This window comes from Lepidochelys kempii, chromosome 7 (genome assembly GCF_965140265.1).
Source record: "Lepidochelys kempii isolate rLepKem1 chromosome 7, rLepKem1.hap2, whole genome shotgun sequence".
NCBI lineage: Eukaryota > Metazoa > Chordata > Testudines > Cheloniidae > Lepidochelys > Lepidochelys kempii.
In genome coordinates this window covers 125,943,416-125,969,444 of record NC_133262.1, presented here as the reverse complement: position 1 = coordinate 125,969,444, position 26,029 = coordinate 125,943,416, and the positions used below count along the sequence as shown (strand labels likewise).

At 53.7% G+C, this 26,029-nt stretch overlaps 1 protein-coding gene across 1 annotated transcript in view; it reads right to left on the bottom strand.

Moving 5' to 3' along the window:
* Positions 1–26,029, bottom strand: part of CNNM1 (cyclin and CBS domain divalent metal cation transport mediator 1) — a 73,762-nt gene that overhangs the window by 18,799 nt on the left and 28,934 nt on the right. The window contains exons 2-6 of the mRNA XM_073354668.1: positions 18,855–18,998; positions 17,924–18,064; positions 17,205–17,374; positions 15,167–15,266; positions 14,555–14,602 (exon numbers count right to left, since the gene is read on the bottom strand). Of these exons, the coding sequence (XP_073210769.1) occupies positions 14,555–14,602; positions 15,167–15,266; positions 17,205–17,374; positions 17,924–18,064; positions 18,855–18,998 (603 nt within the window). The remainder of the gene's footprint in view (positions 1–14,554; positions 14,603–15,166; positions 15,267–17,204; positions 17,375–17,923; positions 18,065–18,854; positions 18,999–26,029) is intronic.

Genomic DNA, 26,029 nt, shown 5'->3' with positions numbered 1-26,029 from the left:
AGATCACATTGGTGGATGTGCAGGTGAACGAGCATGAACCTGCCCTCCTGGCCTGGATCAGGCAGGGAAGCCGTATTCAGGGCAAATGAGCTATCGCTGCAGAGAAAGGGAATCGCTTCACCTTTTCTTTACAGTTTCCCCCCCCCCCCCCCGGCAATTCCTAGGCCAGCGTTTCCTGTTGGTTCCTTATCAGCTGGGTTCAAGGCCCCAGCCGCAACCTCCTGCAGCTGGTCACTAACCGCGTGGAGCCGCTCTCTGTGTCAGGCATTACGTCTCCGCTACTAGCCACGCTTTGCTTTTAACCTAGGGCTCACAGCTGTTCAGAAACACTGACTAACTGGTCACGGCAGCAGCCGTACGCTGGAAACGGGCACAACGAACGTAAGTGATTTACTTAAGGTTACAAACAAGGCAGTAGGTGTCTTCTGGCTCCCTGTTCACTGCTCTAACTGCCAGGCAGCACTGCTCCCAGAGTCAGGGCTCCAGCCCAGACGTCCTGACTCCCAGCCCCCTGGTTCTCACCACTGCATCACACTCCTTTCCCCAAACCACTAACAGAACTCAGGCGTCCTGACTGCCAGACCCCTGCTCTAACCAGTACATGACACTCGCTCTCCAGGGACAAGTCTGTCTGTATATGCACATGCAAGGGGCCATGTTAACATTGCTGTAGGAACTATCAGGTTTCTCATTCTGCTGTGACTGATGAATGTTTGTTTGTAAAGTGCCTTGAAGATAAAAAGCTGGAAAGTTTGCCACCTGGTCGCCTCCCTTTTCCAAACCCACCTTTCAGAGTAACAGCCGTGTTAGTCTGTATTTGCAAAAAGAAAAGGAGTACTTGTGGCACCTTAGAGACTAACCAATTTATTTGAGCATGAGCTTTCGTGAGCTACAGCTCACTTCATCGGATGCATACCGTGGAAACTGCAGAAGACATTATATACACACAGAGACCATGAAACAATACCTGCCCAACTTGATGATCACTTTAGATAAGCTATTACCATCAGGACAGTGGGGTGGGAGGAGGTATTGTTTCATGGTCTCTGTGTGTATATAATGTCTTCTGCAGTTTCCACGGTATGCATCCGATGAAGTGAGCTGTAGCTCACGAAAGCTCATGCTCAAATAAATTGGTTAGTCTCTAAGGTGCCCCAAGTACTCCTTTTCTTTTTGCAAACCCACCTTGTTCACACTCCTCACAGCAGTAACCCCACTCACCTGACCCTTGGAATGACAAACCTAGCGAAAATCAAGGATTGCAAGATGCACTAATACAATGCAGCACTTTCAAAAACACCCACCTCAAGTCTTCATGTGACATCTCCAGTCAGGAATCAGGGCCAGCTGATGGGCAAGCTAACAAGCACAGCTGGCCTGTATCGGCTGCCTGATTGGCTACACTGTTTGGTGAGGGTGAGTGGCAGACTGGTTTTAAGCCCAGCAGCAATTCTGTGGCTGCTCAAAGCATTTTCCCATGGCTGTGATAGCTCTTGTGTCTACTTGTTCCCAGTCTTGCTTTGCTCCAGGTAACCAGGTTCTGACTCTCAGTTCTGATTCCTGACCTCTGACTCCACTTCCTGGTTACTGACTCTTGCTCTGACCACTTGGCATGATTGCTCATACCCTGGTCTGTGAGCCCCCTCCTCTCCATCTACCTGTTATATCAGATCTAACTCAGCCCGTATGGTGTCAGGGCAGGGACTATCACCTTTAGAATATAAGAACATAAGAATGGCCCTACTGGGTCAGACCAAAGGTCCATCTAGCCCAGTATCCTGACTTCTGACAGTGGCCAGTGCCAGGCACCCCACAGGGAATGAACAGAATAGGGAATCCTCAAGTGATCCATCCCCTGTTGCTCATTCCCAGATTCTGGCAAACAGAGGCTAGGGACACCATCCCTGCCCATCCTGACTAATAGCCATTGATGGACTTATCCTCCATGAATTTATCTAGTTCTTTTTTGAACCCTGTTACGGTTTTGGCCTTTACAACATCCTCTGGCAAGGAGTTCTACAGGTTGACTGTGCATTGTGTGAAGAAATACTACTTTTTATTTGTTTTAAACATGCTGCCTATTAATTTCATTTGGTGACCCCTAGTTCTTGTGTTATGAGAAATAGTAAACAACACATCCTTATGTACTTTCTCTACACCGGTCATGATTTTATAGACCTCAATCGTATCTCCTCTTAGCTGTCTCTTTTCCAAACTGAAAAGTGCCTGTCTTATTAATCACTCCTCATACAGAAGCCATTCCATACCCCTAATAATTTTTGTTGCCCTTTTCTGAACCTTTTCAAATTCCAGTATATCTTTTTTGAGATGCGGTGACCACATCTGCACGCAGTACTCAAGATGTGGGTGTACCATGGATTTATACAGAGGCAACATGACATTTTCTGTCCTATTATCTTATCCCTTTCTTAACTATTCCCAGCATTCTGTTTGCTTTTTTGAGTGCTGCTGCACATAGAATCATAGAATATCAGGGTTGGAAGGGACCCCAGAAGGTCATCTAGTCCAACCCCCTGCTCAAAGCAGGACCAATTCCCAGTTAAATCATCCCAGCCAGGGCTTTGTCAAGCCTGACCTTAAAAACCTCTAAGGAAGGAGATTCTACCACCTCCTTAGGTAATGCATTCCAGTGTTTCACCACCCTCTTAGTGAAAAAGTTTTTCCTAATATCCAATCTAAACCTCCCCCCCTGCAACTTGAGACCATTACTCCTCGTTCTGTCATCTGCTACCATTGAGAACAGTCTAGAGCCATCCTCTTTGGAACCCCCTTTCAGGTAGTTGAAAGCAGCTATCAAATCCCCCCTCATTCTTCTCTTCTGCAGGCTAAACAATCCCAGCTCCCTCAGCCTCTCCTCATAAGTCATGTGTTCCAGTCCCCTAATCATTTTTGTTGCCCTTCGCTGGACTCTCTCCAATTTATCCACATCCTTCTTGTAGTGTGGGGCCCAAAACTGGACACAATACTCCAGATGAGGCCTCACCAATGTCGAATAGAGGGGAACGATCACGTCCCTCGATCTGCTCGCTATGCCCCTACTTATACATCCCAAAATGCCATTGGCCTTCTTGGCAACAAGGGCACACTGCTGACTCATATCCAGCTTCTCGTCCACTGTCACCCCTAGGTCCTTTTCCGCAGAACTGCTGCCTAGCCATTCGGTCCCTAGTCTGTAGCTGTGCATTGGGTTCTTCCGTCCTAAGTGCAGGACCCTGCACTTAGCCTTATTGAACCTCATCAGATTTCTTTTGGCCCAATCCTCCAATTTGTCTAGGTCCTTCTGTATCCTATCCCTCCCCTCCAGTGTATCTACCACTCCTCCCAGTTTAGTATCAACCGTAAATTTGCTGCGAGTGCAATCCACACCATCCTCCAGATCATTTATGAAGATATTGAACAAAACCGGCCCCAGGACCGACCCTTGGGGCACTCCATACCGGCTGCCAACTAGACATGGAGCCATTGATCACTACCCGTTGAGCCCGACAATCTAGCCAGCTTTCTACCCACCTTGTAGTGCATTCATGTCACGGAGTGTGGGGGAGTCCAGGCCCTGCACCCCTCTTCCTGGGATCCACTGAGACTCTCAGCCAGCCAGTAAAACAGAAGGTTTATTGGACAACAGGAACAGTCCCAAACCGAGCTTGTGGGTACAACCAGGACCCCTCAATCACGTCCTTCTGGGGGAGCAGGGAGCTTAGACCCCAGCCCTGGGGTTCCCTGTGTTCCTCCACCCAGCCCAAAACTGAAAACTAAACCCACCCAGCAGGTTCCCTGCTGCAGCCTCTGTTCACATTCCTGGGCGGAGGTGTCACCTCCCCCTCCCCCTCCTGGCTCAGGTGACAGGCTCTCAGGTCTCCCCTCCCCAGGGCACATTCCCAGGTCAACACTCCCCCCTCCCTGCTGAGTCACATCGTCACATCTCTCCCCCCTTCGAGACTGAACTGAGCGGGGTCACGCTGACCAGTGACCTGGGGAAGTTCGGGGCCCCCTCTCCGGGACAGCGCATCCGCTATCAGGTTGGCACTTCCCTTCACGTGGACCACGTCCATGTCGTAATCCTGCAGGAGCAGGCTCCATCTCAGGAGCTTGGCGTTGGCTCCTTTCATCTGGTGCAGCCAAGTCAGGGGAGAGTGGTCGGTGTAGACGGTGAAGTGTCGCCCGAAGAGATAGGGCTCTAGTTTCTTGAGGGCCCACACCATGGCCAGGCACTCCTTCTCGACGGCCGCGTAGTGTTGCTCCCGGGGTAGCAACTTCTTGCTCAGGTACACGATGGGGTGTCTCTCCCCCTTTTCATCCTCCTGCATTAAGACCGCCCCCAGTCCCGTGTCTGAGGCGTCGGTGAACACCACAAAGGGCTTGTCAAAGTCTGGGTTTGCCAGAACTGGGCCACTGACCAGAGCCTCCTTCAGCGCCCGGAAAGCCTCCTGGCACTGCTCGGTCCAGACCACCTTGTCTGGCTTTCCCTTCTTGCATAGCTCAGTGATGGGGGTGGCTATGGCGCTAAAGTGGGGCACAAATCTTCGGTAGTATCCTGCCATCCCAATAAAGGCTTGGACCTGCTTTTTGGTGTGGGGAGCGGGCCAGTCTCTGATCACCTCCACCTTGGCTGGTTCCGGCTTTAGGCGGCCGCTCCCCACCCGATGGCCCAGGTAAGATACTTCCGCCATCCCCACCTTGCACTTCTCCGCTTTTACAGTCAGCCCAGCCCCCTGGAGTCGGTCCAGCACTTGTCTAACCTGGGACACGTGGTCCTCCCAGGTCTGGCTAAAGACACAGATGTCATCAATATACGCCACGGCAAAACTCTCCATCCCCCTCAGGAGCTGGTCCACTAGGCGCTGGAAGGTGGCCGGCGCTCCCTTGAGGCCGAAAGGCAGGGTCAGGAACTCATAGAGCCCCAGAGGGGTGATAAAGGCCGATTTCAGTCGGGCATCTGCATCCAGCGGCACTTGCCAGTAGCCCTTTGTAAGGTCCATGGTGGTGAGGTACCGAGCTCCTCCCAGCTTGTCTAGGAGCTCGTCCGGCCTGGGCATGGGGTAGGCATCAGATACAGTGATGGCATTGAGCTTCCGATAGTCCACACAGAACCGGACCGACCCGTCCTTTTTGGGGACCAGCACCACCGGCGAGGCCCAAGGGCTGGCAGATGGCTGGATCACCCCCAAAGCCAGCATGTCCCGGACCTCTCTTTCCAGGTCCTGAGCAGTTTTCCCTGTGACTCGGAAGGGGGAGCATCTTATCGCCGGGTGTGACCCTGTCTGCACCCGGTGGACAGTCAGATTAGTGCGTCCAGGCTGGTTGGAAAACAGCTGTCGGTACGGATGCAGCACCTCCCTGACCTCAGCTTGCTGGGCAGGGGTTAGCTGATCCGAGAGGGGAATTGTTTCCAGGGGGAAACCAGCTCTGGTCCCAGGGAATAGATCTACTAAAGGGTCATCTCCCTGCTCTTCCCACTGTCCACACACGGCCAACACCACATTCCCCCTGGCATAATATGGCTTCATCATATTCACATGGTACACCCGGCGGTGGTGCGCCCGGTTTGACAGCTCCACCACATAGTTTACCTCATTGAGCTGCTTGACGACCTTGAAAGGGCCCTCCCAGGCGGCCTGTAGTTTGTTCTTTCTCACTGGGATGAGAACCATCACCTGATCCCCGGTGGCGTAGGCACGGGCCCGTGCCGTGCGGTCATACCAGACCTTCTGCTTCCTCTGGGCTCTGGCCAGATTCTCCCTGGCCAGGCCCATGAGTTCAGCCAGTCTCTCTCGGAAGATCAGGACATACTCCACCACTGACTCTCCATCGGGAGTGGCCTTCCCCTCCCATTCGTCTCTCATCAGGTCCAGGGGGCCCCTCACCCTCCTGCCATATAACAGTTCGAAAGGCGAAAATCCGGTAGACTCCTGGGGCACCTCCCTGTATGCGAACAGCAGGTGAGGTAAGTACTTGTCCCAGTCCTGCGGGTGCTGGTTCATAAAGGTTTTCAGCATCATCTTTAGCGTCCCATTGAACCTCTCCACCAGCCCATTGGACTGGGGGTGATACGCTGAGGCCCAGTCGTGCCGGACCCCACATTTCTCCCACAAGCACCGGAGCAGGGCCGACATGAAGTTGGAGCCTTGGTCTGTCAAGACTTCCTTGGGGAACCCCACTCGGCTGAAAATGGTCAGGAGCGCATCGGCCACGGTGTCGGCTTCAATGGAAGCTAAGGGCACTGCCTCGGGGTAGCGGGTGGCAAAATCTACCACCACCAGAATGTATTTCTTCCCCGACCGGGTCGTCTTGCTGAGAGGCCCCACGATGTCCATGGCCACCTTCTGGAAAGGCTCCTCTATGATGGGCAAAGGTCTCAAAGCCGCTTTCCCCTTGTCCCGGGCCTTCCCCACCCTCTGACAGGGGTCACAGGATCGGCAATACTGCCGGACCGTGGTAAAGACCCCGGGCCAGTAAAAGTTCTGTAGCAACCTCTGCCGGGTGCGCCGGATTCCCTGGTGCCCTGCGAGGGGGATGTCATGGGCCAGGTGCAGGAGCCTGCGGCGATACTTCTGGGGGACCACCAGCTGCCTCCTGATCCCACAGGACTCTACTTCCCTTGTGGGAGCCCATTCTCGGTACAGGAACCCCTTCTCCCACAGGAACCTCTCCTGGCAGCCTCTCCTCATGGTCCGTACCACCCTGAGGTCGGCCAGGTCCCTGAGCTTCCGCAAGGAGGGGTCTTTCCTCAACTCGGCCTGGAACTCAGCAGCTGGGGCAGGGACGGGGCCCGGTTCCCTCTCGCTGGCCAGGTCTGAGGCCTCCGCCTCTCTGAGCCGTGCCCCTCGGCCCTCCCTCCCCACCAGGGTAGGGTCCTGCGCCTCCGGTGTGATACCCTCCCCGAGGTCAGGGCGCAGTGCCCCTCGCCGGCTCTGGCTACGCGTCACAACCAGGGCGGCCTGGGGCTTGCTTGGCCAGTCCTCTAGGTCTCCCCCCATCAAAACTTCAGTGGGCAAATGGTGGTGTACCCCCACATCCTTGGGGCCCTCCTTGGCCCCCCATTTCAGGTGTACCCTTGCCACAGGCACCTTAAATGGGGTCCCGCCCACCCCTGTCAGGGTCAGATAGGTGTTGGGCACCACCCGATCTGGGGCCACCACCTCGGGCCGGGCCAGCGTCACCTCCGCGCCCGTATCCCAGTATCCATTGACCTTCCTCCCATCCACCTCCAGGGGAACAAGGCACTCTCTCCGGAGGGACAGCCCCGCGCCCACCCTGTAAACTGAGCACCCTGAGTCCAGAGCCCCCAGCCCTCTGGTGGAGCTGGCCTGGGGTACTCTTCCCTCCGGGGCAGGTGGTAAACTGGTAGGCCCCCTTTCCTGGGTCGTCTGCCCCTCGTCCAGCTGGGTCCCTACCCAGTTAACCCTGGGTAGGTTGGGTCTGCTCAGTCTGTCCCTGAGCCCGGGGCACTGGGACCGTACGTGGCCTCTCTGGCCACAGTGATAGCAGCTCAGGTCACGTTGGTCCCCTCGAGCAGGTCGGAGGGGCCCGACGCCAGGCGTTCCCCTTGGGAGGGGGTTCTCCCTATTTCCCCGCTGGGAGGCCCCCTGGTGACTCTCTCTCTGCATCGGGGGGGGCCTGTTCTTTTGGGGCTCCTCCCGGCTACCCCCTGACCGACTGTTCACAAACTCGTCGGCCAGCTGCCCTGCGTGCTGGGGGTTCTCGAGCTTTTTGTCCACTAACCACAGCCTCAGGTCGGACGGGCACTGTTCATACAGCTGCTCCAGTACGATTAGGTCCAGCAGGTCCTCTTTAGCTCGGGCCCCAGCTGTCCACTTGCGGGCATACCCCTGCATCCGGTTGGCCAGTTGTAGGTAGGTGACCTCAGGCGTTTTACGCTGACTCCGGAACCTTCTCCGGTACATCTCGGGGGTCAGCCCAAACTCCCGGAGCAGGGCCTGCTTGAACAGTTCATAGTCCCCTGCCTCCGGCCCTGTCATTCGGCTGTACACCTCCACGGCTTTGGGGTCCAGTAAGGGGGTGAGAAACTGGAGCCTGTCTGCAGGGTCAACCCTGTGCAGCTCACAGGCATTCTCAAAGGCCGTCAGGAAGCTATCCATGTCCTCCCCCTCCTTCCGCTGGGCCAGGAAGCACTTATCAAAGCTCCTTGCAGTCTTGGGTCCCCCCGCACTCACCGCAGCCGGGGCCCCACTGCTCCTCAGCCTGGCCAGCTCCAGTTCATGCTGCCTTTGTTTCTCCTTCTCCTGACGTTCCCTCTCCTTCTCCTCCTGCTCATGTTGACGTTGTTTCTCCTTCTCCTCCTGCTCATGTTGACGTTGTTTCTCCTTCTCCTCCTGCTCATGTTGACGTTGTTTCTCCTTCTCCTCCTGCTCATGTTGACGTTGTTTCTCCTCATGTTGACGTTGTTTTTCATGATCCTCCAGCTCCCTCATTTTCATCTCCCTCTCCCATTCCAGCCGCCTCCGCTCCAGGGATGGGGAGCTCCGCTGGGAGGATCCCCTGCTGGGTGCCGGGGTCAGGGTGCCCTCGGTATTCGCTGGGCTTCCCCCAACCCCTCCCCCGGACATAGGTAGGAAGGGTCTCGGGATGTCCTCAGCAGCAGTCTGACCCCTCCCGGCCCGGTCAGGCCCCAGGGCCCACGCTGCGTCCCCCGGGCAGCTTCCCTCAGGGACAGGGATCGGGTCATCCAAGCGATCCCTCTCCTCCAGCTGGGCAATCAGCTGTTCCTTGGTGGACCTCCCGATGCGCAGCCCCCTCTGCCTGCACAGCTCCACCAGGTCGCTCTTCAGGCGTTTAGCGTACATCTCCCTGCTGGCCACTCGCAGGCCGGGCAGCTTCCCACGGTTTCCAGGAAAAGCCCCTCGTGTGCCCGTCCTTCTTGAGGTCACCGACTCTTTGCCAGGGTCGAGCTGCAGACTCCTCCGCCCCTGGGACCGCTCGCTGCAATCCCCTGGGGGACCCTGTTACTGCAAAAGTCTTTCTCTCTGGTCACACATTCCCAGGGGTTAACCGCCCCCCGAAACCGTCTCTCTCTGAATCTTCAGCACGCCTGGTCCCCGTCAATTCCCCTTCGTTTTACTGCTCCCCAGTCACTTACTGCAGGAAGCGCCGTTCACGGGGTGCAGTACATCCCACCGCTGCCACCAGTTGTCACGGAGTGTGGGGGAGTCCAGGCCCTGCACCCCTCTTCCTGGGATCCACTGAGACTCTCAGCCAGCCAGTAAAACAGAAGGTTTATTGGACAACAGGAACAGTCCCAAACCGAGCTTGTGGGTACAACCAGGACCCCTCAATCACGTCCTTCTGGGGGAGCAGGGAGCTTAGACCCCAGCCCTGGGGTTCCCTGTGTTCCTCCACCCAGCCCAAAACTGAAAACTAAACCCACCCAGCAGGTTCCCTGCTGCAGCCTCTGTTCACATTCCTGGGCGGAGGTGTCACCTCCCCCTCCCCCTCCTGGCTCAGGTGACAGGCTCTCAGGTCTCCCCTCCCCAGGGCACATTCCCAGGTCAACACTCCCCCCTCCCTGCTGAGTCACATCGTCACAATTCATCCAGCCCATACTTCCTTAACTTGCTGACAAGAATACTGTGGGAGACCGTGTCAAAAGCTTTCCTAAAGTCAAGAAACAATACATCCACTGCTTTCCCTTCATCCACAGAACCAGTAATCTCATCATAAAAGGCGATTAGATGAGTCAGGCATGACCTTCCCTTGGTGAATCAATGCTGGCTGTTCCTGATCACTTTCCTCTCATGCAAGTGCTTCAGGATTGATTCTTTGAGGACCTGCTCCATGATTTTTCCAGGGACTGAAGTGAGGCTGACTGGCCTGTAGTTCCCAGGATCCTCCTTCTTCCCTTTTTTAAAGATTGGCACTACATTAGCCTTTTCCCAGTCATCCGTGACTTCCCCGGTTCGCCACAAGTTTTCAAAGATAATGGCCAATGGCTCTGCAATCACAGCCGCCAATTCCTTCAGCACTCTCGGATGCAACTCGTCCGGCCCCATGGACTTGTGCACGTCCAGCTTTTCTAAATAGTCCCTAACCACCTCTATCTCCACAGAGGGCTGGCCATCTCTTCCCCATTTTGTGATGCCCAGCGCAGCAGTCTGGGAGCTGACCTTGTTCGTGAAAACAGAGGCAAAAAAAGCATTGAGTACATTAGCTTTTTCCACATCCTCTGTCACTAGGTTGCCTCCCTCATTCAGGCAGGGGCCCACACATTCCTTGGCTTTCTTCTTGTTGCCAACATACCTGAAGAAACCCTTTTTGTTACTCTTGACATCTCTGGCTAGCTGCAGCTCCAGGTGCGATTTGGCCCTCCTGATTTCATTCCTACATGCCCGAGCAATATTTTTATACTCTTCCCTGGTCATATGTCCAACCTTCCACTTCTTGTAAGCTTCTTTTTTATGTTTAAGATCCGCTAGGATTTCACTATTAAGCCAAGCTGGTCGCCTGCCATATTTACTATTCTTTCGACTCATCGGGATGGTTTGTCCCTGTAACCTCAACAGGGATTCCACACATCGAGTGGATGTTTTCAGAGAACTATCCACAATGACTCCAAGATCATAGAATCATAGAATATCAGGGTTGGAAGGGACCCCAGAAGGTCATCTAGTCCAACCCCCTGCTCAAAGCAGGACCAATTCCCAGTTAAATCATCCCAGCCAGGGCTTTGTCAAGCCTGACCTTAAAAACCTCTAAGGAAGGAGATTCTACCACCTCCCTAGGTAACGCATTCCAGTGTTTCACCACCCTCTTAGTGAAAAAGTTTTTCCTAATATCCAATCTAAACCTCCCCCAAGAGGTCTTTTTTCCCCCAAGATCTCTTTCTTGAGTGGTAACGGCTAACTTAGACCCCCATTATTTTATATGTATAGTTGTAATTATGCTTTCCAATGTGCATTACTTTGCATTTATCAACATTAAATTTCATCTGCCATTTTGTTGCCCAGTCACCCAGTTCTGAGAGATCCTTTTGTAGCTCTTTGCAGACTGCCTGGGTCTTAACTCTCTTTAGTAATTTTGTATCATCTGCAAATCTTGCCACCTCTCTGTTTACCCCTTTTTCCAGATCATTTCTGTCTCTAATGCCTCTTGCTCATCTCTGGTGTGCTATAACAAAGGTTACATGGTTGCATAGTAGTGATATAACAAAGGTTTAATCATTAATCAGTAAATGTTACTTTTTAAATTTCCAATAGTAACAATAAGATCACATGTGTGTTTCACTGGATTACTCTTGAAGGGGGGGGAGGGGGAAGGTAAAACAATGAATGATCAAAATAAATATTCTGTGGGTGAAATTCAAGGCCTGGCCAACACCTATGTCCCCCCTCATAAGACCTACAGTTGTGGATGTGAGTAGTATGTCAGTGGAATTTCATGCCCTTTTGATGAAATTTCACCGTGTGGTCACATGAGAATAAATGTCTCATTGCACAAGGTCAGGTTCATATTCATGGGAAAAGGGAAATACTGGAGTCAATAAATGGCCATCATGCATATATAGCTGAATCATGCACAGCCCCTGAGAGGGGCACCAGGTGGCGCTAAGAGCACACACATGATTGAGGGTGCACACCTGGGAGGAGGGGGTGTCTGTCGAAGTTGGAAGGGCAGTCAGGTGGATTGAGGTGCCTTAGGAATAATTCTCATGATTCTCCCCTCCCTGCGGGTTTTGCAGCCCAAACATGGCAGCCGCGGCCCCCATCGCTGCCAACACACGCATGGAGTTGTGCATCCCACTCATGGGAGTGCGTGTGCCTAAGTGCTTGCAGGCCTGGAGCTTTAAGTTAATGCTGGAGAGCCACAAAGTGAGAGTAACCTGTTCATTTCATCGCCCAAGTGGAATGTGGCGCAGAAAGCCGTGAGAGGGGGGAGAATGCCTGATGATCATCCAAGGAGAGGATTTAAATCATCAACACAAGCCTCACTGCTTTTTAAATTAAAGTCAGAGTATCCAGTAAGAAATACCTGATCCTAACAAACTCCCAACAGTCTGGCCTCCCTGGGAATAGTTCACCACTTCCCCCCATGAGCGCTCTCCCTTCCCCCCCCATCTGCCCCTCCCCAATGGGGCCGGGTACGAATCTGGGCTTCGATCCCACAATTGGGCCTATGTAGGCAGATCTCCATGGGCCCCACTGGGCTCGGCCCAGGCAGAGGGCTTTAGTTGTTGGAACAGGATTCAGAATCGGGGGCTCAGATTATAAAATCAGCAGGACGGGGGCATCACAGTACACAGCAAAGGAGCTGGATGGGGAGTAATGATTAATAATAGGAACACGCCAATTAGATGCTGAAAGTTCTCCTGGGCTACACTTAAAACTGCTCTCCCTTCCCCGAGAGCTGGTAGCCAGGCTGACAGAAGAATCCTTCCCTCGACCTAATGCTGTCTACACTGGGCATTAGGCCAGCACAGCTGCATCTCTTAGGGGTGTGGACTTTTCACACTCCTGAGAGACGGAGCCGTGAGGACGTAACTTCCCAGTGTAGGCCAGTGCGAAGCCAGAACTGGTCAGTAGCTGTAGGCAGCGAAGGTGGGGGAAGGTTCTAGGTTTTTCTCACTTGACTGCATGCACACGTTCGCCTGAGCAGCTGCTAGGTAAATTGAACCACCTGTGCCATTTCAGACTGGCCTTTGTTCACACGCGAGCCCACATCTGTGTGGGACCCACATTCGGTACAGCCTCAAGGTGGTGAACTGAGACCTAAATGGATCATACAAAACCTCACTGTCGTCACTGCCATTTTCTCCCTTCTGTTTGTTTGCCTTGTCCCCCTGCTGCACTGTGTCTTAGTCTGTTTGGGCAGTGCCCTGCAGCTGTACGGAGCCCCTCCAAAGCTGATAGGGCTCTGTGCTGGGGCCGGGTCTACCCGTTCCATTCCAGCTGCACGACTGAAGCCTTGGACGGTAAGTTCTCTGGGGCTGAGACGGTCTTGGTGCTTCTGCAGCACAGATAATAACAACAACATGGCCGGCTGCACCTGCTCAATAAGGTCCTGCCCCAGCTGCTATAGTAGCCAATGGCAAAGCTCCAGGATCGGGGCCCGAGGCATTTCCAAATGTTCAAAACTAAGCCCAGGGCAGGGCAGGAACAGCTCTTTAAAGTGTGAAAAACAGCTCCTCCCTCCAGCCAGAGAGCTTGGCAAAAGGGATTTAAAACTTGCCCGAAAAGGCCCCGCCTGGGCTGAGCAGGGGAGATTTCTGCCCAAAGGCGGCACAAAATGCCTGCACGCTTGGTACTCTAGCATCATTCCCACAGTGCCCCTGTGGATGGCCAGAGACAGGCCCAATCCTGCAGGCGCTAAGGCAGGTGTGTGCCGAGGCCTGGGGCCCTCATGTGGAACTAGGGCAATAGAGCTGTGCACATTTTTTCATTTAAACTACATTTGGGGGGGACAAAAAATGGCTTTTTGACAAAAATGAAAATTTTCCACAAAAGCTTTAGCTCCGGTAGAATTTCTCCAGTTCTTTGACAACACTCACAAAACATTTTTTGATAAACATTTCTGGTTTTGGTAAAAGTTTTGGGGTTTGAAAAACAGAAAATTGTTACCAGGAACTTTTAAAAAAAACAAATGGTCAGGTTTTCTTTTGTGTAAAACAATAAACGTTCATATGACATTTGTGTAAAAACACTTTAAAAATCCTGCAGTAAATAATTATTTCCCAACCTGACCTAATAGCCATACGCCATGCCCGGTGCGTTAGGAGCTGTACACAACTCTGGCCTTGGGCCCTTGCTCATCTAACAGTTCCCTTATCCCACCAATGCTCACTCGGGCCTGGCTCATTGTGTAGACTGGGGTGTCACCCATTTTACATTAAAATTGTTTTTTTCTAATGCTCAAAACTGGGTTAATTGGGGGGGTGGGGGATACAACGTCTCATTCCACTCTGAGAAAGGGTGAGAGGAAACCGCTGGGGTTGCACGTGCGCTTTCTCTGCTATTTTGAACATATGTCTCAAATTTTTCTAACCTTTTCCTTGATTTTAAGGCCCCCTGTCCGATTTACCCCAGCCTGCTCTCCCCATCCCCTGAAGCTCTGGGCCCAGGCTCACTTCCAGTTCACTTTCTTTAGGAAAAGCTAGGCTTGAAATACTGGAAATTCCCACCTTCGATTTTTCCAGTAGAAAAGGAGCTAAAGTGAGCGAGGGGCTGGGCCACAGCAGAGGTGGAGCAGCTCAGAAGAGTGGCTTTTCCTCCACTAGCCAGCTCGCTGCTTCCCAGCCCCAGCCGCCTCTGCTCTTCTTCCGCAGTTTGGGCCCCCTCCTGGTCCTGGGGTGAGGGATTGGCTTGGTTTGGTGTGTGGTGACGAGGCTCTGGCCAAGCAGAACATGGCTCTGCCCAGTGTGTGTGCCAAGCCAGACTCTGCTAGCAGATGGCTCACGCCAGCCTGGCCACTGCACTGGTTGGGAGCGAGCCCGGGGGTTTGCTGCTCGCCCGCTGTGGGGACGCTGCTCTGGCCGTACACACAAGCACCGCGTGGTGGCAGAGGGGCGGGTGTGGCAGGTACCTACGCAGGAAGGAGGATCCGGCCAGGCTGCTCACTTTCTGCACATCGTTATCTGAAATCACAGGTGGGAAAGAGTGAATTGCACAGGAGCCAATCCCACGCCACCCCAGGGAGGAGAGACGTTCCCCTGGGAACAGGGGTGGGAGAGGCCGTGCCTGCTGCCAATCACCTGAGTAGCGCTCCCTTTGCCTGAGGGCTTCCCCCCACACCCGGGCATGGCCTGCCTCTGCTCACTGGAAGGGGCTTGCCTGCTGCACAGCTCCTGCACCCCGCACCTGCCTCCATGCAGAGCTGGCCCTGTGCAGGCCCGGGGGCTGTCTCACTGCGCGGCCGCGAGGTCGGCATGCACATGGCCAGCTCCCACCCCCCCTGCTCTTCCCAGCCCGCGAGGGAAGTCCCGACCAGAGGCCGAGGCCTGTGCTTGGCTGCGGGGCCAAGTGAGAGACTCCTCACGTTGCCTAAAACCCCACTGAACTGGGACAGCACCCTGCCCCCCTGGCCCCGACCACTGCTGCCCCAGGCCCTGTCTGCTGTCTGGGGCCAGGGCTGGGTTACTCTCTGCAGCCTGTTCTCCAGCGGCCCCTCCAGGCTGAGGACTGGCCAGCGCTGGCTTTACCTGAGCAGACGACAGCCGTGATGGCTGGGACGCCATAGTAGGTGAACGCTCCGTTCTCAAACCGCAGCCCTTCCTTGCCAATCTCCACTTCCACTTTGCCCTGCAAGGAGGTAACAGTGCTCAGTGTCACCCCCACTTCGCCCCCTGCCCCCCCACCCCTCGCAGGGCTGGGTGGGTCCTGTAGGCAGAGGGGGGTCAGAGCACAGCTTAGAAACAACAAAGGCCAAAAATGTCCTCAAGGCTGCAACTGGTTCTGTGTCCACAGCATAAACCCAGGTCAGTTCTGATGGGCATGGGGGCTGTGCGTGTGGGGAGCCCGGTCCAGGAGTGACGGGGTGGGGGGCTGCAGCCCACGGTTAAGGAACCTGTGGGGAGCTGGGTGTGTGTGGTGGGGGGAACCCAGGCCTGGAGTGACGGGGTCGGGGTGGGGGCTGCAAGTCAGGACTGCGGGAGCTGGGTGTTTGTGAGGGGGGAGCACAGGCCTGGAGTGTCGGGGGGCTGTGGGTCAGGACTGGGGGACCGGTGGGGAGCTGGGTGTGTGTGGGCAGCCCAGGCCTGGAGTGACGGGGGGCTGTGGGTCAGGACTGGGGGACCGGTGGGGAGCTGGGTGTGTGTGGGGAGTCCAGGCCTGGAGTGTCGGGGGGCTGTGGGTCAGGACTGGGGGACCGGTGGGGAGCTGGGTGTGTGTGGGGAGTCCAGGCCTGGAGTGACGGGGGCTGTGGGTCAGGACTGGGGGACCTGTGGGGAGCTGGGTGTGTGTGGGGAGCACAGGCCTGGAGTGACGGGGGCTGTGGGTCAGGACTGGGGGACCGGTGGGGAGCTGGGTGTGTGTGGGGAGCACAGGCCTGGAGTGTCGGGGGGCTGTGGGTCAGGACTGGGGGACCGGTGGGGAGCTGGGTGTGTGTGAGGGGGCAGCCCAGGCCTGGAGTGTCGGGGGCTGTGGGTCAGGACTGGGGGACCGGTGGGGAGCTGGGTGTGTGTGGGGAGTCCAGGCCTGGAGTGTCGGGGGGCTGTGGGTCAGGACTGGGGGACCGGTGGGGAGCTGGGTGTGTGTGGGGAGTTCAGGCCTGGAGTGACGGGGGCTGTGGGTCAGGACTGGGGGACCGGTGGGGAGCTGGGTGTGTGTGAGGGGGCAGCCCAGGCCTGGAGTGTCGGGGGCTGTGGGTCAGGACTGGGGGACCGGTGGGGAGCTGGGTGTGTGTGGGGAGTCCAGGCCTGGAGTGACGGGGGCTGTGGGTCAGGACTGGGGGACCGGTGGGGAGCTGGGTGTGTGTGGGGAGTCCAGGCCTGGAGTGACGGGGGGCTGTGAGTCAGGATTGAGGGACCTGTGGGGAGCTGGGTGTGTGTGGGGAGTCCAGGCCTGGAGTGTCGGGGGGCTGTGGGTCAGGACTGGGGGACCGGTGGGGAGCTGGGTGTGTGTGGGCAGCCCAGGCCTGGAGTGACGGGCGGCTGTGAGTCAGGATTGAGGGGCGCTGGCAGAGCTGTTTGTTAGGGAGAATGTGGGGAAGCTTCCTCAGCGTTTGCCTGCAGGGAGCCTGGCTGAAGGGCAATAACTCCATTAGACACTCAGGATCAGTGAGGTTCCCTGAATTTTTAGCCCCTGGGCTCTTTCTAGCTGCGGGGCAGCACGGTCACTTGGGGAATGAGAAACATCCCCCAGATCATTACCGCTGAGCAAGGAGAGCTCACCTCGAAGCACTTTGTAACCTCGAAGCACTTTGCCAGATTCACTTCTTCATACTCCCCCCCCATCTGCGAGCTGGGGAACTCGCAGGCCCATTTCACAGACAGAGGAACCAAGGCCTGGAGGTTAAACACCACGGGGCAAGCCTGTCAGAGCTGGCAATGAGCACGTACGAGGTAGCTCCTAGACCCGTGCCCTCACTGGAGTCACCACCTCGGACCCACCCTGGGAGGAAAACCCAAGGCTCTTTCCTTTGAACGACCAGGTCTGAGCCACTGAGGAACGGCCCCAGGGGCTCACCTGGTGCTGCCTGACGTGGGGAAGGGGCCTGCGGGGGCCAGTGCCCGGACTCACCTGCAGGATGAGGACGAAGTAGTCCACTGGCCGGTTGCACTGGTAGAGACAGTGCTCCGTGGCCCGCTTGTTTTTATGGTCGTACTTCAGCTCCTGGATGACGCTGGGGCGTTTGAGGAGCCTCAGCAGGATCTTCTCCGAGAGGCAGGGAGATTTGAAGGGTTCGATTTCTAGGGGGGAAGAGAGGAGATGGACTCCACCTATCCCAAGGCCCTTTACGCGTGGGAGAGCCCAGCAGGGCAGGGCTGTGCAGGCCCCCCCCCGTGTGTGCTCGCTCCGCCCAGTCAGGAGACGCTGGCCGGGATGCTGGCGTCCCCCCTGACGCTGCTGGCAAAGTGCTCGGGGATCGTAACTTCACCCAGGCAGAGGACCAGGGACAGGAGAGAGGGGGGCCTTGGTTTGGCATCTCACTCAGGTGATGGGGCCTTCCACAGCACAGTATCCCCCCATGGTGCTCTGGGCCAGGACTGGGAGCCAGATCCAAACCCCCTGAGCTGGGGAGTCTGTGGCCCCCATGGGTTCAAGTCCCCAGGAAGGAGGTGAAAGGGGAACCCCCTCCTTGGGGGGGAAGGAAGTGGATGAAATCCAAGAGACAGCAGAGCACAAGACCCTGGCGGTGGAGAGCTGGTAATGCTGTGGGGAGGGTCCTGGGAGCCCCCAGGCGCTTGTGCTCGGGGGTGTTGGGCATCTGTCCACGAAGCACAAAGGGGAGCTGGTACCTGATGCCATGAAGCGGTGCACGGCCAGCAGCAGCTGAGGGGAGATCTTCACCTTCATCTCACTGTCTGAGAGCCTGAAGATGGAGAAGTCGTGTGGCTTCCTGCCTTGGTGCAGCGCCCTCTCCTTCTTTCGGTTGTCTGCTGCAGGGGTGGAGAGCGGCAAGGTTACGTGCCTTGGACAATACTGCTAAAGGTCAGCTCGGAACACAACTGAACCTCAAATGACACTGGCCTAGCTGACACCTGAGACATTTACACTGTGCTCATCCGCACGGTGTCTGCCCAGCTGAGATCGGAGCCTCCAGACCCACAGGGGCCAGCCGGAAGATCTAGACCTGTTTGGTCCCCTCCAGTCCGTCCCCGCTGCCCAGCTGCCAGGGCCGGATTGTTCCCTTCAGGCTGTTGTCTCGTGCCTTGGCCAGTCCAGTTCTAAAAGAGCCAAGCAATGGAGCTCCCACCCCGCCCTGAGGAGACAGTTCCCCAGCCAGATCCACCCCCGTCTCGAGAACTTCCCTCGATACCTGCAAGTCTGTGCAGTGAAAGCACCGGGCCGAGTCTGTCAGCACTTACATCGCTCCCTTCTCGTGCAGCCGAGGGACCACGCCAGGCAGAGGGGCCAGTGACATGCAGTGTGACTGCGCCTTATACACAGCGTCTGCAGGTGAGGTGCAAGAATCACAGAGCGCAAGGATGGGTCTCAGGCTGTGCTGGTTGTTCTCCTGACAAGTGCTCTGTGTTGTAGAGGACATGCAGGGCCCACTGGGGAGTGGCGGCACAGGACGGATACACTCCCCTCCTCAGGAAATTAATTCCTGGCTGCTCAGGCTGACTGTGTTTATCTGGGCAAGCTGAGCAAGCTGTCTGTCTAATCTAGCTAGCTCAGCCCCTATCCTGGTTCCCCTCATCACAGTATCTGGTCTGTGACACTGACTGTAAAGGTCTGTTTCATCCAGGATCTCGGACTTGATGATCTCTTCAATGACATCCTCCAGCGTGATGATCCCCATCACCTCATAGAACGGGTCTCCTTCCCCTTCGTTGTTCACTCGCTGTACGATGGCCAGGTGCGATTTACCTGTCGAAAGGGAACAGAACAGGAACGGAATCCCCCAGCCGCTGGGAGGGGCTTCTGGCCTGCATCTGTCTCCACCCAGGGAGACTCCCTAGGCTGAGGGACCGAAATGTCCCTTCCTAGGCCCGCGTTCTCTCTGCCAGATGGGCTCCTCAGGAGATCCCCGGGCAGGGAGCACAGCTCCACAGCAGCGGCAGGCTGCTCCGGGCTAGAACGCGAGGTGAGCTCTTGCCAGCAGGCTGTGAGGTGATACCTCCAACCTGCTGCACGAGGGTTGCAGAAAGGCAGCAGGAGAGCACAGCACTGTCATAGCTGGCTGATCTGGGCTGGTACAGAAACTGACCCAGAGCTCCCCACACTCTGAGCACCAGCCTGGAGCTGGATGGGAGGCGTGGCTTGGAGTGGACCTTGGAAGCGGGACAAATAACAAAGAAGAACTGTGGCAGTGTCCTGCCTTGGAGCCCTCATCTAAGAAAACTGCAGGAGGCAGAGGATGAGGAAGAGGGATAAAGCACCCAGTCAAACGGGACACGATTCACACAGAACATGCCGAGCGTCAGACTCCCCCGGCCCCTGCACTGAGCCCCCACTGCCAGTGGGCTGACTTCTTGCAGGAGTTGTGGGAGTCTCTTTCTCGCTCCTACTCTGGGTAATTTGCTCTGACTTTAGGGCCCAAGTTTTCAAAAGAAGCTGCTTTGTCTGAGTGCCCCACTTGAGATACTGGGCATGGATTTTCAGAGATGCTGAGCGCCCACCGGCAGCTGCTGCACGTGCTCTGTGCCTCTGAGTAACCAGCCCCTCTGTGGCACCCACTGGGTTCCCAGGGGTGAACGCACTTGCACTCGGTTGCTTAGTGCTCACTCAGGGGCACACTCAGGGGCCCCTCTGGTTACAGGCAGGTGCAGTGATGATCCATGCCACACAGGATATGGGGATAACGAGGGGACCCCACTCTCTCACCGCGATGTCTGACTGCCACTTGGATTTGCTTTATACCTGTGACCGATTGTGCCAACCCTTGCCCAGCTGGGAGGGGTTAAATCCCTTCATGGGGTGTGAGAAGGCAGAGGCATTAGCCAGGCCTGAGGGAAAGGCCTTCGGCGGAGGCTGTGCCTCCCCTGGGTTGGTGGTCAAGCTGCCCTAAAGCCGGTGGTCAGGCTGCCCTGAAGCTGGGGGTTCTGTGCTTGCTTGGGCTGCAATGTCAAGGGGATCGGTTCACCTTCCTTCTTCCCAGAGCCTTTGAGTTAAGCTGCCATGGAAAGAACAGGCCAGGCAGCTACAAGGAGAAGCCGCATCTGGCCTGAAGGAGAAAGGTGCCTGTTTAAGGTACCCGGGAGCCCTTCCCTCCCCCTGCTTTCAGTGGGCGAATGAGACCCTCCTGCAGGGCCCTTCTCTACTGTTGGCCAGATGGCAGGAATCTGCTGATGCTGCTGAACAGTGGTGAGGATGAAGGGGGCCTGGGCCCCGATCCTGATCCTGGCTGGGAGCACAGCCCTCTTGGATGGGGAGTGGGTTAGGTCACCCCACAGTGATCCACTGGCAAACTGAAGCCTTAGGCTTGACTGAACCTGGTTCACTGGGAAAAGCTGAATATCATGAGCACCCGTGGATAGGTGCAAGCTGGGCCAGCGCTGGGCATGGACAGAGCCCACGTAACTCACTAGCGTGCTGCGGGAGTGTGGTCAGTTCTCCTCTAGGCATATGGGGACTCTAATGTGCTCAGCCTTGAGAATTACCAGGCTGCCCAGCCCTGCTCCACCCGTAACCCTCTTACCCCTCTTGCCCCCGGACCACACATCTCTGCTGTGTGCACAAGACAACAACACAAGCAAACAACAAAGCACTTACGAGGGGGAACGGGCTCCCCTGCACCCCAGCAGAAAGCAACGCAGTATTACCTGGCTGGGGGAAAGGTTGCACAGCACAGGCTGAACGGCAGAGCCGAGTATTTTGAAAATGTCCCTATTATGCAGCATTCTGAGCCAGCTGGGGATGGCTGGCACCCCATCCGACTGCACCCGCTAAGTCCCTTGCGCCCTACAGCCACCTCCTTATCTCCCTAATAAGAAGGGAGGGGAAAGGAACAGCCAGGATCCACGCTTCCTGGGGATGAAATCTAGACAGTTTTGTTAAGCCTTTGTGCTTCTTTTACTGCTTTTTCCTCAAACGGGTGGGGCACGAGGGCTGGGTCTGATGCTGTGCTGGGATCTGCGTAGGAAGCCCCAGTGCCCTCCTGGAGGAGATCTGGGTTCAGTGACATTCAGCTGCTGCCGAAGCAGAGGAATGATAGAATATTCACTCTCAATGAAGTAGGAGCCTGGGACAGACTGTCTAGAGTGGGGACTGAGCATTGACAACTCCCCTCCCCAATATTCACTGAGCGGGGAAACCCGCCAGCTCCAAACCAAAGGAAAGAGATATGGAGAGCATCACAGGAACTGCCAGGCTAGGTGGGACCTGAGGTCCATCCAGTCCAGCTCCTGTCTCTGAGAGTGGCCAGAACCAGATGCCCTAGATGAAGGTGCAAGAAACTTCACATTAGGCAGATTTGGGATAATTTCCCCTCTCCCCGCACCGCATTAGCTCGCCTCCTGAGGCCTAAGAGTTAAGGGATCGGCTTAAGCCCTGGTGTACAAGACGTAATATCCCTTTCCAAAGTGGGTTAGTATTAACTGCTATAACTCTGATTATTCTTATTATCCATATAAATGTACAATCTCATTTTTAATCTTGCTAAGTTTGTGACCTCAATGACTTAGGTGGCAGTAAGTTCCTTGGACTAATTACACATTATGTGAAAAAGTATTTCCTTTTATCAGTTTGAATTTGCTTTCTGTTAATTACATTGACTGTGCCCTTTTTCTTGTATTATCAGACACACAGAATCTATCTTCTCTATAACACTCTTTTTATTTTATGAACTTTTGTGAAGTCCCCGTTTATTCATCTCCTTTCTAAGAGTTTTCCGAGGGCCCTAATAACTTTTGTTGCCTTTCTCTGAATCCCCTCTAATTTTTCAGTATATGTTTTCAGATGAGTGACCGGTCCTGCACACAGTATCCAGCTGAGGCTGCACCAATAATTAAAAGGCATTATAGTATTGTCTGTGTTATTCCCCATCCCATTCCTTATGCACCATAGCATCTCATTAGCTTTTCTGCTTGCACCTATGCAGAGCTCTCCATTGTGTTGTCTGCAGTGACATCCTGGCCCCTTTCCTGAACGGACACAGCTAATTTAGAACCCTGTAAGGTGTAGAAGTAGTTTAAATTTTTCTCTCCAATAAATGCATTACTTGCATTTATCAGTGCTGAACTTCATTTGCCTCTGTGTTTTCCCTTTTCCTTAACTTGCTCAGGTCCCTCTGAAGTTCCTCATAATTTTGTCTGGATTTGACCGACCTGAGTAACTTTGTGTCATCTGGAGATGCTGCTACCTTGCTGCTCATCCCCTTATTTAGATAATTAATAAATATATTAAACAATACAATATGGAACCCTGATGCCCCTGTAGGCATATTCCAATATTTGTGATTCTGTTCATAAGAAATTGTAAACCTGCAATATTGATTTATAATATTTATTAAATCTGCATTTATAATTCTTCTATTTGACATAACTGTAAATCTGCAATATTGATTTACAATTCTGTATTAAAGCTTGCAAACCGTACCTTGCAAACCGCTCAATTGGCTTTGCTTTCTCTAAATTGATACTTTCTCTCACTTGTTATTAAGATGGACGCTTGTAAAACCAAACTGCTCATATTGACTCTGAATTGATACTTTCTCACTTGTTATTAAGATTGACGCTTGTAAAACTAAAGTGCTCAATTTGACTCTGCTTTCTCTGTATTGGCGCTTTCCATTGATTGTAATGGAGATTGACATGCTTTTTAACTAACTTCACTTTATGTTCAATTGGCTCTACTTTGCAAACAGATACTTTGTAATGGAGATTGACATGTTTGTTTGTAACACCCATGAAGAACCGCGAATTGGGGCACTCATAGAAATGTCACATAGAGACTCCCACCTTCTATAGTTTGGATCAGGAATGTCAAGAGACAGGGAGTCTCAAATAAAATAACAATACTCGGTGAAATGAGAAATGTGTTTTTTTATTAAAGTAAGGAATGTATGTGAATGAATGGTGGGTTTTGAATAAACAGGGAAGTGCCAGCCTAGGAATTTAACATTGATTGGCCGAAGAAGACGCCAGGTGGAGACAACCAGAGAACCCCACCGGAGGGCAAACTGGGATCCACCCGACCAATTCAAAGGATGAAGAAAGCTGATGAGCACCTGACAGCCGTCCTGGAGCAGTCATGACTAACAATATGACAAAGCAAATTCCACGGACTGGCATAGGAAGAAATTCCTATAAAAATGGACACTAAGGACTGAGAACTTTGAGTCTCCAGTTCTGCCACTACCCTTCAGGAGCATCGGATGCGCATCTGACATGGACTCGGCTCCACTCTCGTGTACAGGTTACCTGGCCAGTACCCTGTCACGAGCAACCTCTAGGCTGGTAACTATAAACCCCTATGCAGAACTGGTATGAATGAATATATATATATATATAAGTAAGGAATAAGTAACGATAGGACAGTGTGAGTTTTATATTTCTTTATTATATTTACAATAAATGTGGCATTTTGCCTTTTCCCTTTAATAAGATCCTGCTGGTTTTTATTTTATTGGTATAACACCCCCTCTATTCACTTTTTGCCATGGTGAAAAGAGACCATTTACTTCTACGCTTTTTTTGTTTGCTGTCTCCTGGCCAGTTTCTGAACCAGGACAATACAACCCTAACACCCCATGGGGACTTAGCTTCTTGGCTTCCCTGCTGTGCAGCACCTTGTTGAAGGCCTTTTGAAAGTCCAGGTACGTTATGTCAGGTGGTTCTCCCTTACCCGCAACTCTACTGACCTGATCAGAGAATTGTAACAGCTTCATGAGAGGCAGTTCCCCTTGGCAGAAACTGTACTGTCAGGCCCTGTTGTAGCATGATCTTTTAGGTGTTTAATTATTCTGGTTTTAATGATTGGTTCAGTTAGTTTGCCAGCTACAACTCTAAGGATTAGGAGTCTGCAACTCCTTGGATTGGCCCTAGAGCCTTTTTTTAAATACAGGTTCAACATTAGCTACCCTCTGAGCCCCTGGAACAGGGGCCGATTTTAGTTAGCAGTTTAGCCACTTCATACTTTGGCTCCTTCAGAACCCTTGGCTGGACCATTTTGGCCTGGGGACCTACTACTTTTTCAAGGACCTCTCTTCTTCTGACATCTCAGCCTCTGCAAGAACCTCATCTTCCTTATTAAAAAACGGCAGGCTGGGGATGGAATTTCCCCTGTGATGAAGACTCCTGCAAAGAAATCATTCCATCTCCCAGTAATGTCTTTGCCTTCCTTTGGATTAAGTTTAGAAGTGTGTGCAACAAGAGTGATGTAGTGGTGGGAGTCTGCTATAGACCACCAGACCAGGGGGATGAGGTAGATGAGGCTTTCTTCCGGCAGCTCACGGAAGCTACTAGATCGCATGTCCCGATTCTCATGGGTGACTTTAATTTTCCTGATATCTGCTGGGAGAGCAATACAGCGGTGCATAGACAATCCAGGAAGTTTTTGGAAAGCGTAGGGGACAATTTCCTGGCGCAAGTGCTAGAGGAGCCAACTAGGGGGGGCGCTTTTCTTGACCTGCTGCTCACAAACCGGGTAGAATTAGTGGGGGAAGCAAAAGTGGATGGGAATCTGGGAGGCAGTGACCATGAGTTGGTTGAGTTCAGGATCCTGATGCAGGGAAGAAAGGTAAGCAGCAGGATACAGACCCTGGACTTCAGGAAAGCAGACTTCGACTCCCTCAGGGAACGGATGGCCAGGATCCCCTGGGGGACTAACTTGAAGGGGAAAGGAGTCCAGGAGAGCTGGCTGTATTTCAAGGAATCCCTGTTGAGGTTACAGGGACAAACCATCCCGATGAGTCGAAAGAATAGTAAATATGGCAGGCGACCAGCTTGGCTTAATGGTGAAATCCTAGCGGATCTTAAACATAGAAAAGAAGCTTACAAGAAGTGGAAGGTTGGACATATGACCAGGGAAGAGTATAAAAATATTGCTCGGGCATGTAGGAATGAAATCAGGAGGGCCAAATCGCACCTGGAGCTGCAGCTAGCCAGAGATGTCAAGATTAACAAGAAGGGTTTTTTCAGGTATGTTGGCAACAAGAAGAAAGCCAAGGAATGTGTGGGCCCCTTACTGAATGAGGGAGGCAACCTAGTGACAGAGGATGTGGAAAAAGCTAATGTACTCAATGCTTTTTTTGCCTCTGTTTTCACGAACAAGGTCAGCTCCCAGACTGCTGCGCTGGGCATCACAAAATGGGGAAGAGATGGCCAGCCCTCTGTGGAGATAGAGGCGGTTAGGGACTATTTAGAAAAGCTGGACGTGCACAAGTCCATGGGGCCGGACGAGTTGCATCCGAGAGTGCTGAAGGAATTGGCGGCTGTGATTGCAGAGCCATTGGCCATTATCTTTGAAAACTCGTGGCGAACGGGGGAAGTCACGGATGACTGGAAAAAGGCTAATGTAGTGCCAATCTTTAAAAAAGGGAAGAAGGAGGATCCTGGGAACTACAGGCCAGTCAGCCTCACCTCAGTCCCTGGAAAAATCATGGAGCAGGTCCTCAAAGAATCAATCCTGAAGCACTTGCATGAGAGGAAAGTGATCAGGAACAGCCAGCATTGATTCACCAAGGGAAGGTCATGCCTGACTCATCTAATCGCCTTTTATGATGAGATTACTGGTTCTGTGGATGAAGGGAAAGCAGTGGATGTATTGTTTCTTGACTTTAGCAAAGCTTTTGACACGGTCTCCCACAGTATTCTTGTCAGCAAGTTAAGGAAGTATAGGCTGGATGAATGCACTATAAGGTGGGTAGAAAGCTGGCTAGATTGTCGGGCTCAACGGGTAGTGATCAATGGCTCCATGTCTAGTTGGCAGCCGGTGTCAAGTGGAGTGCCCCAAGGGTC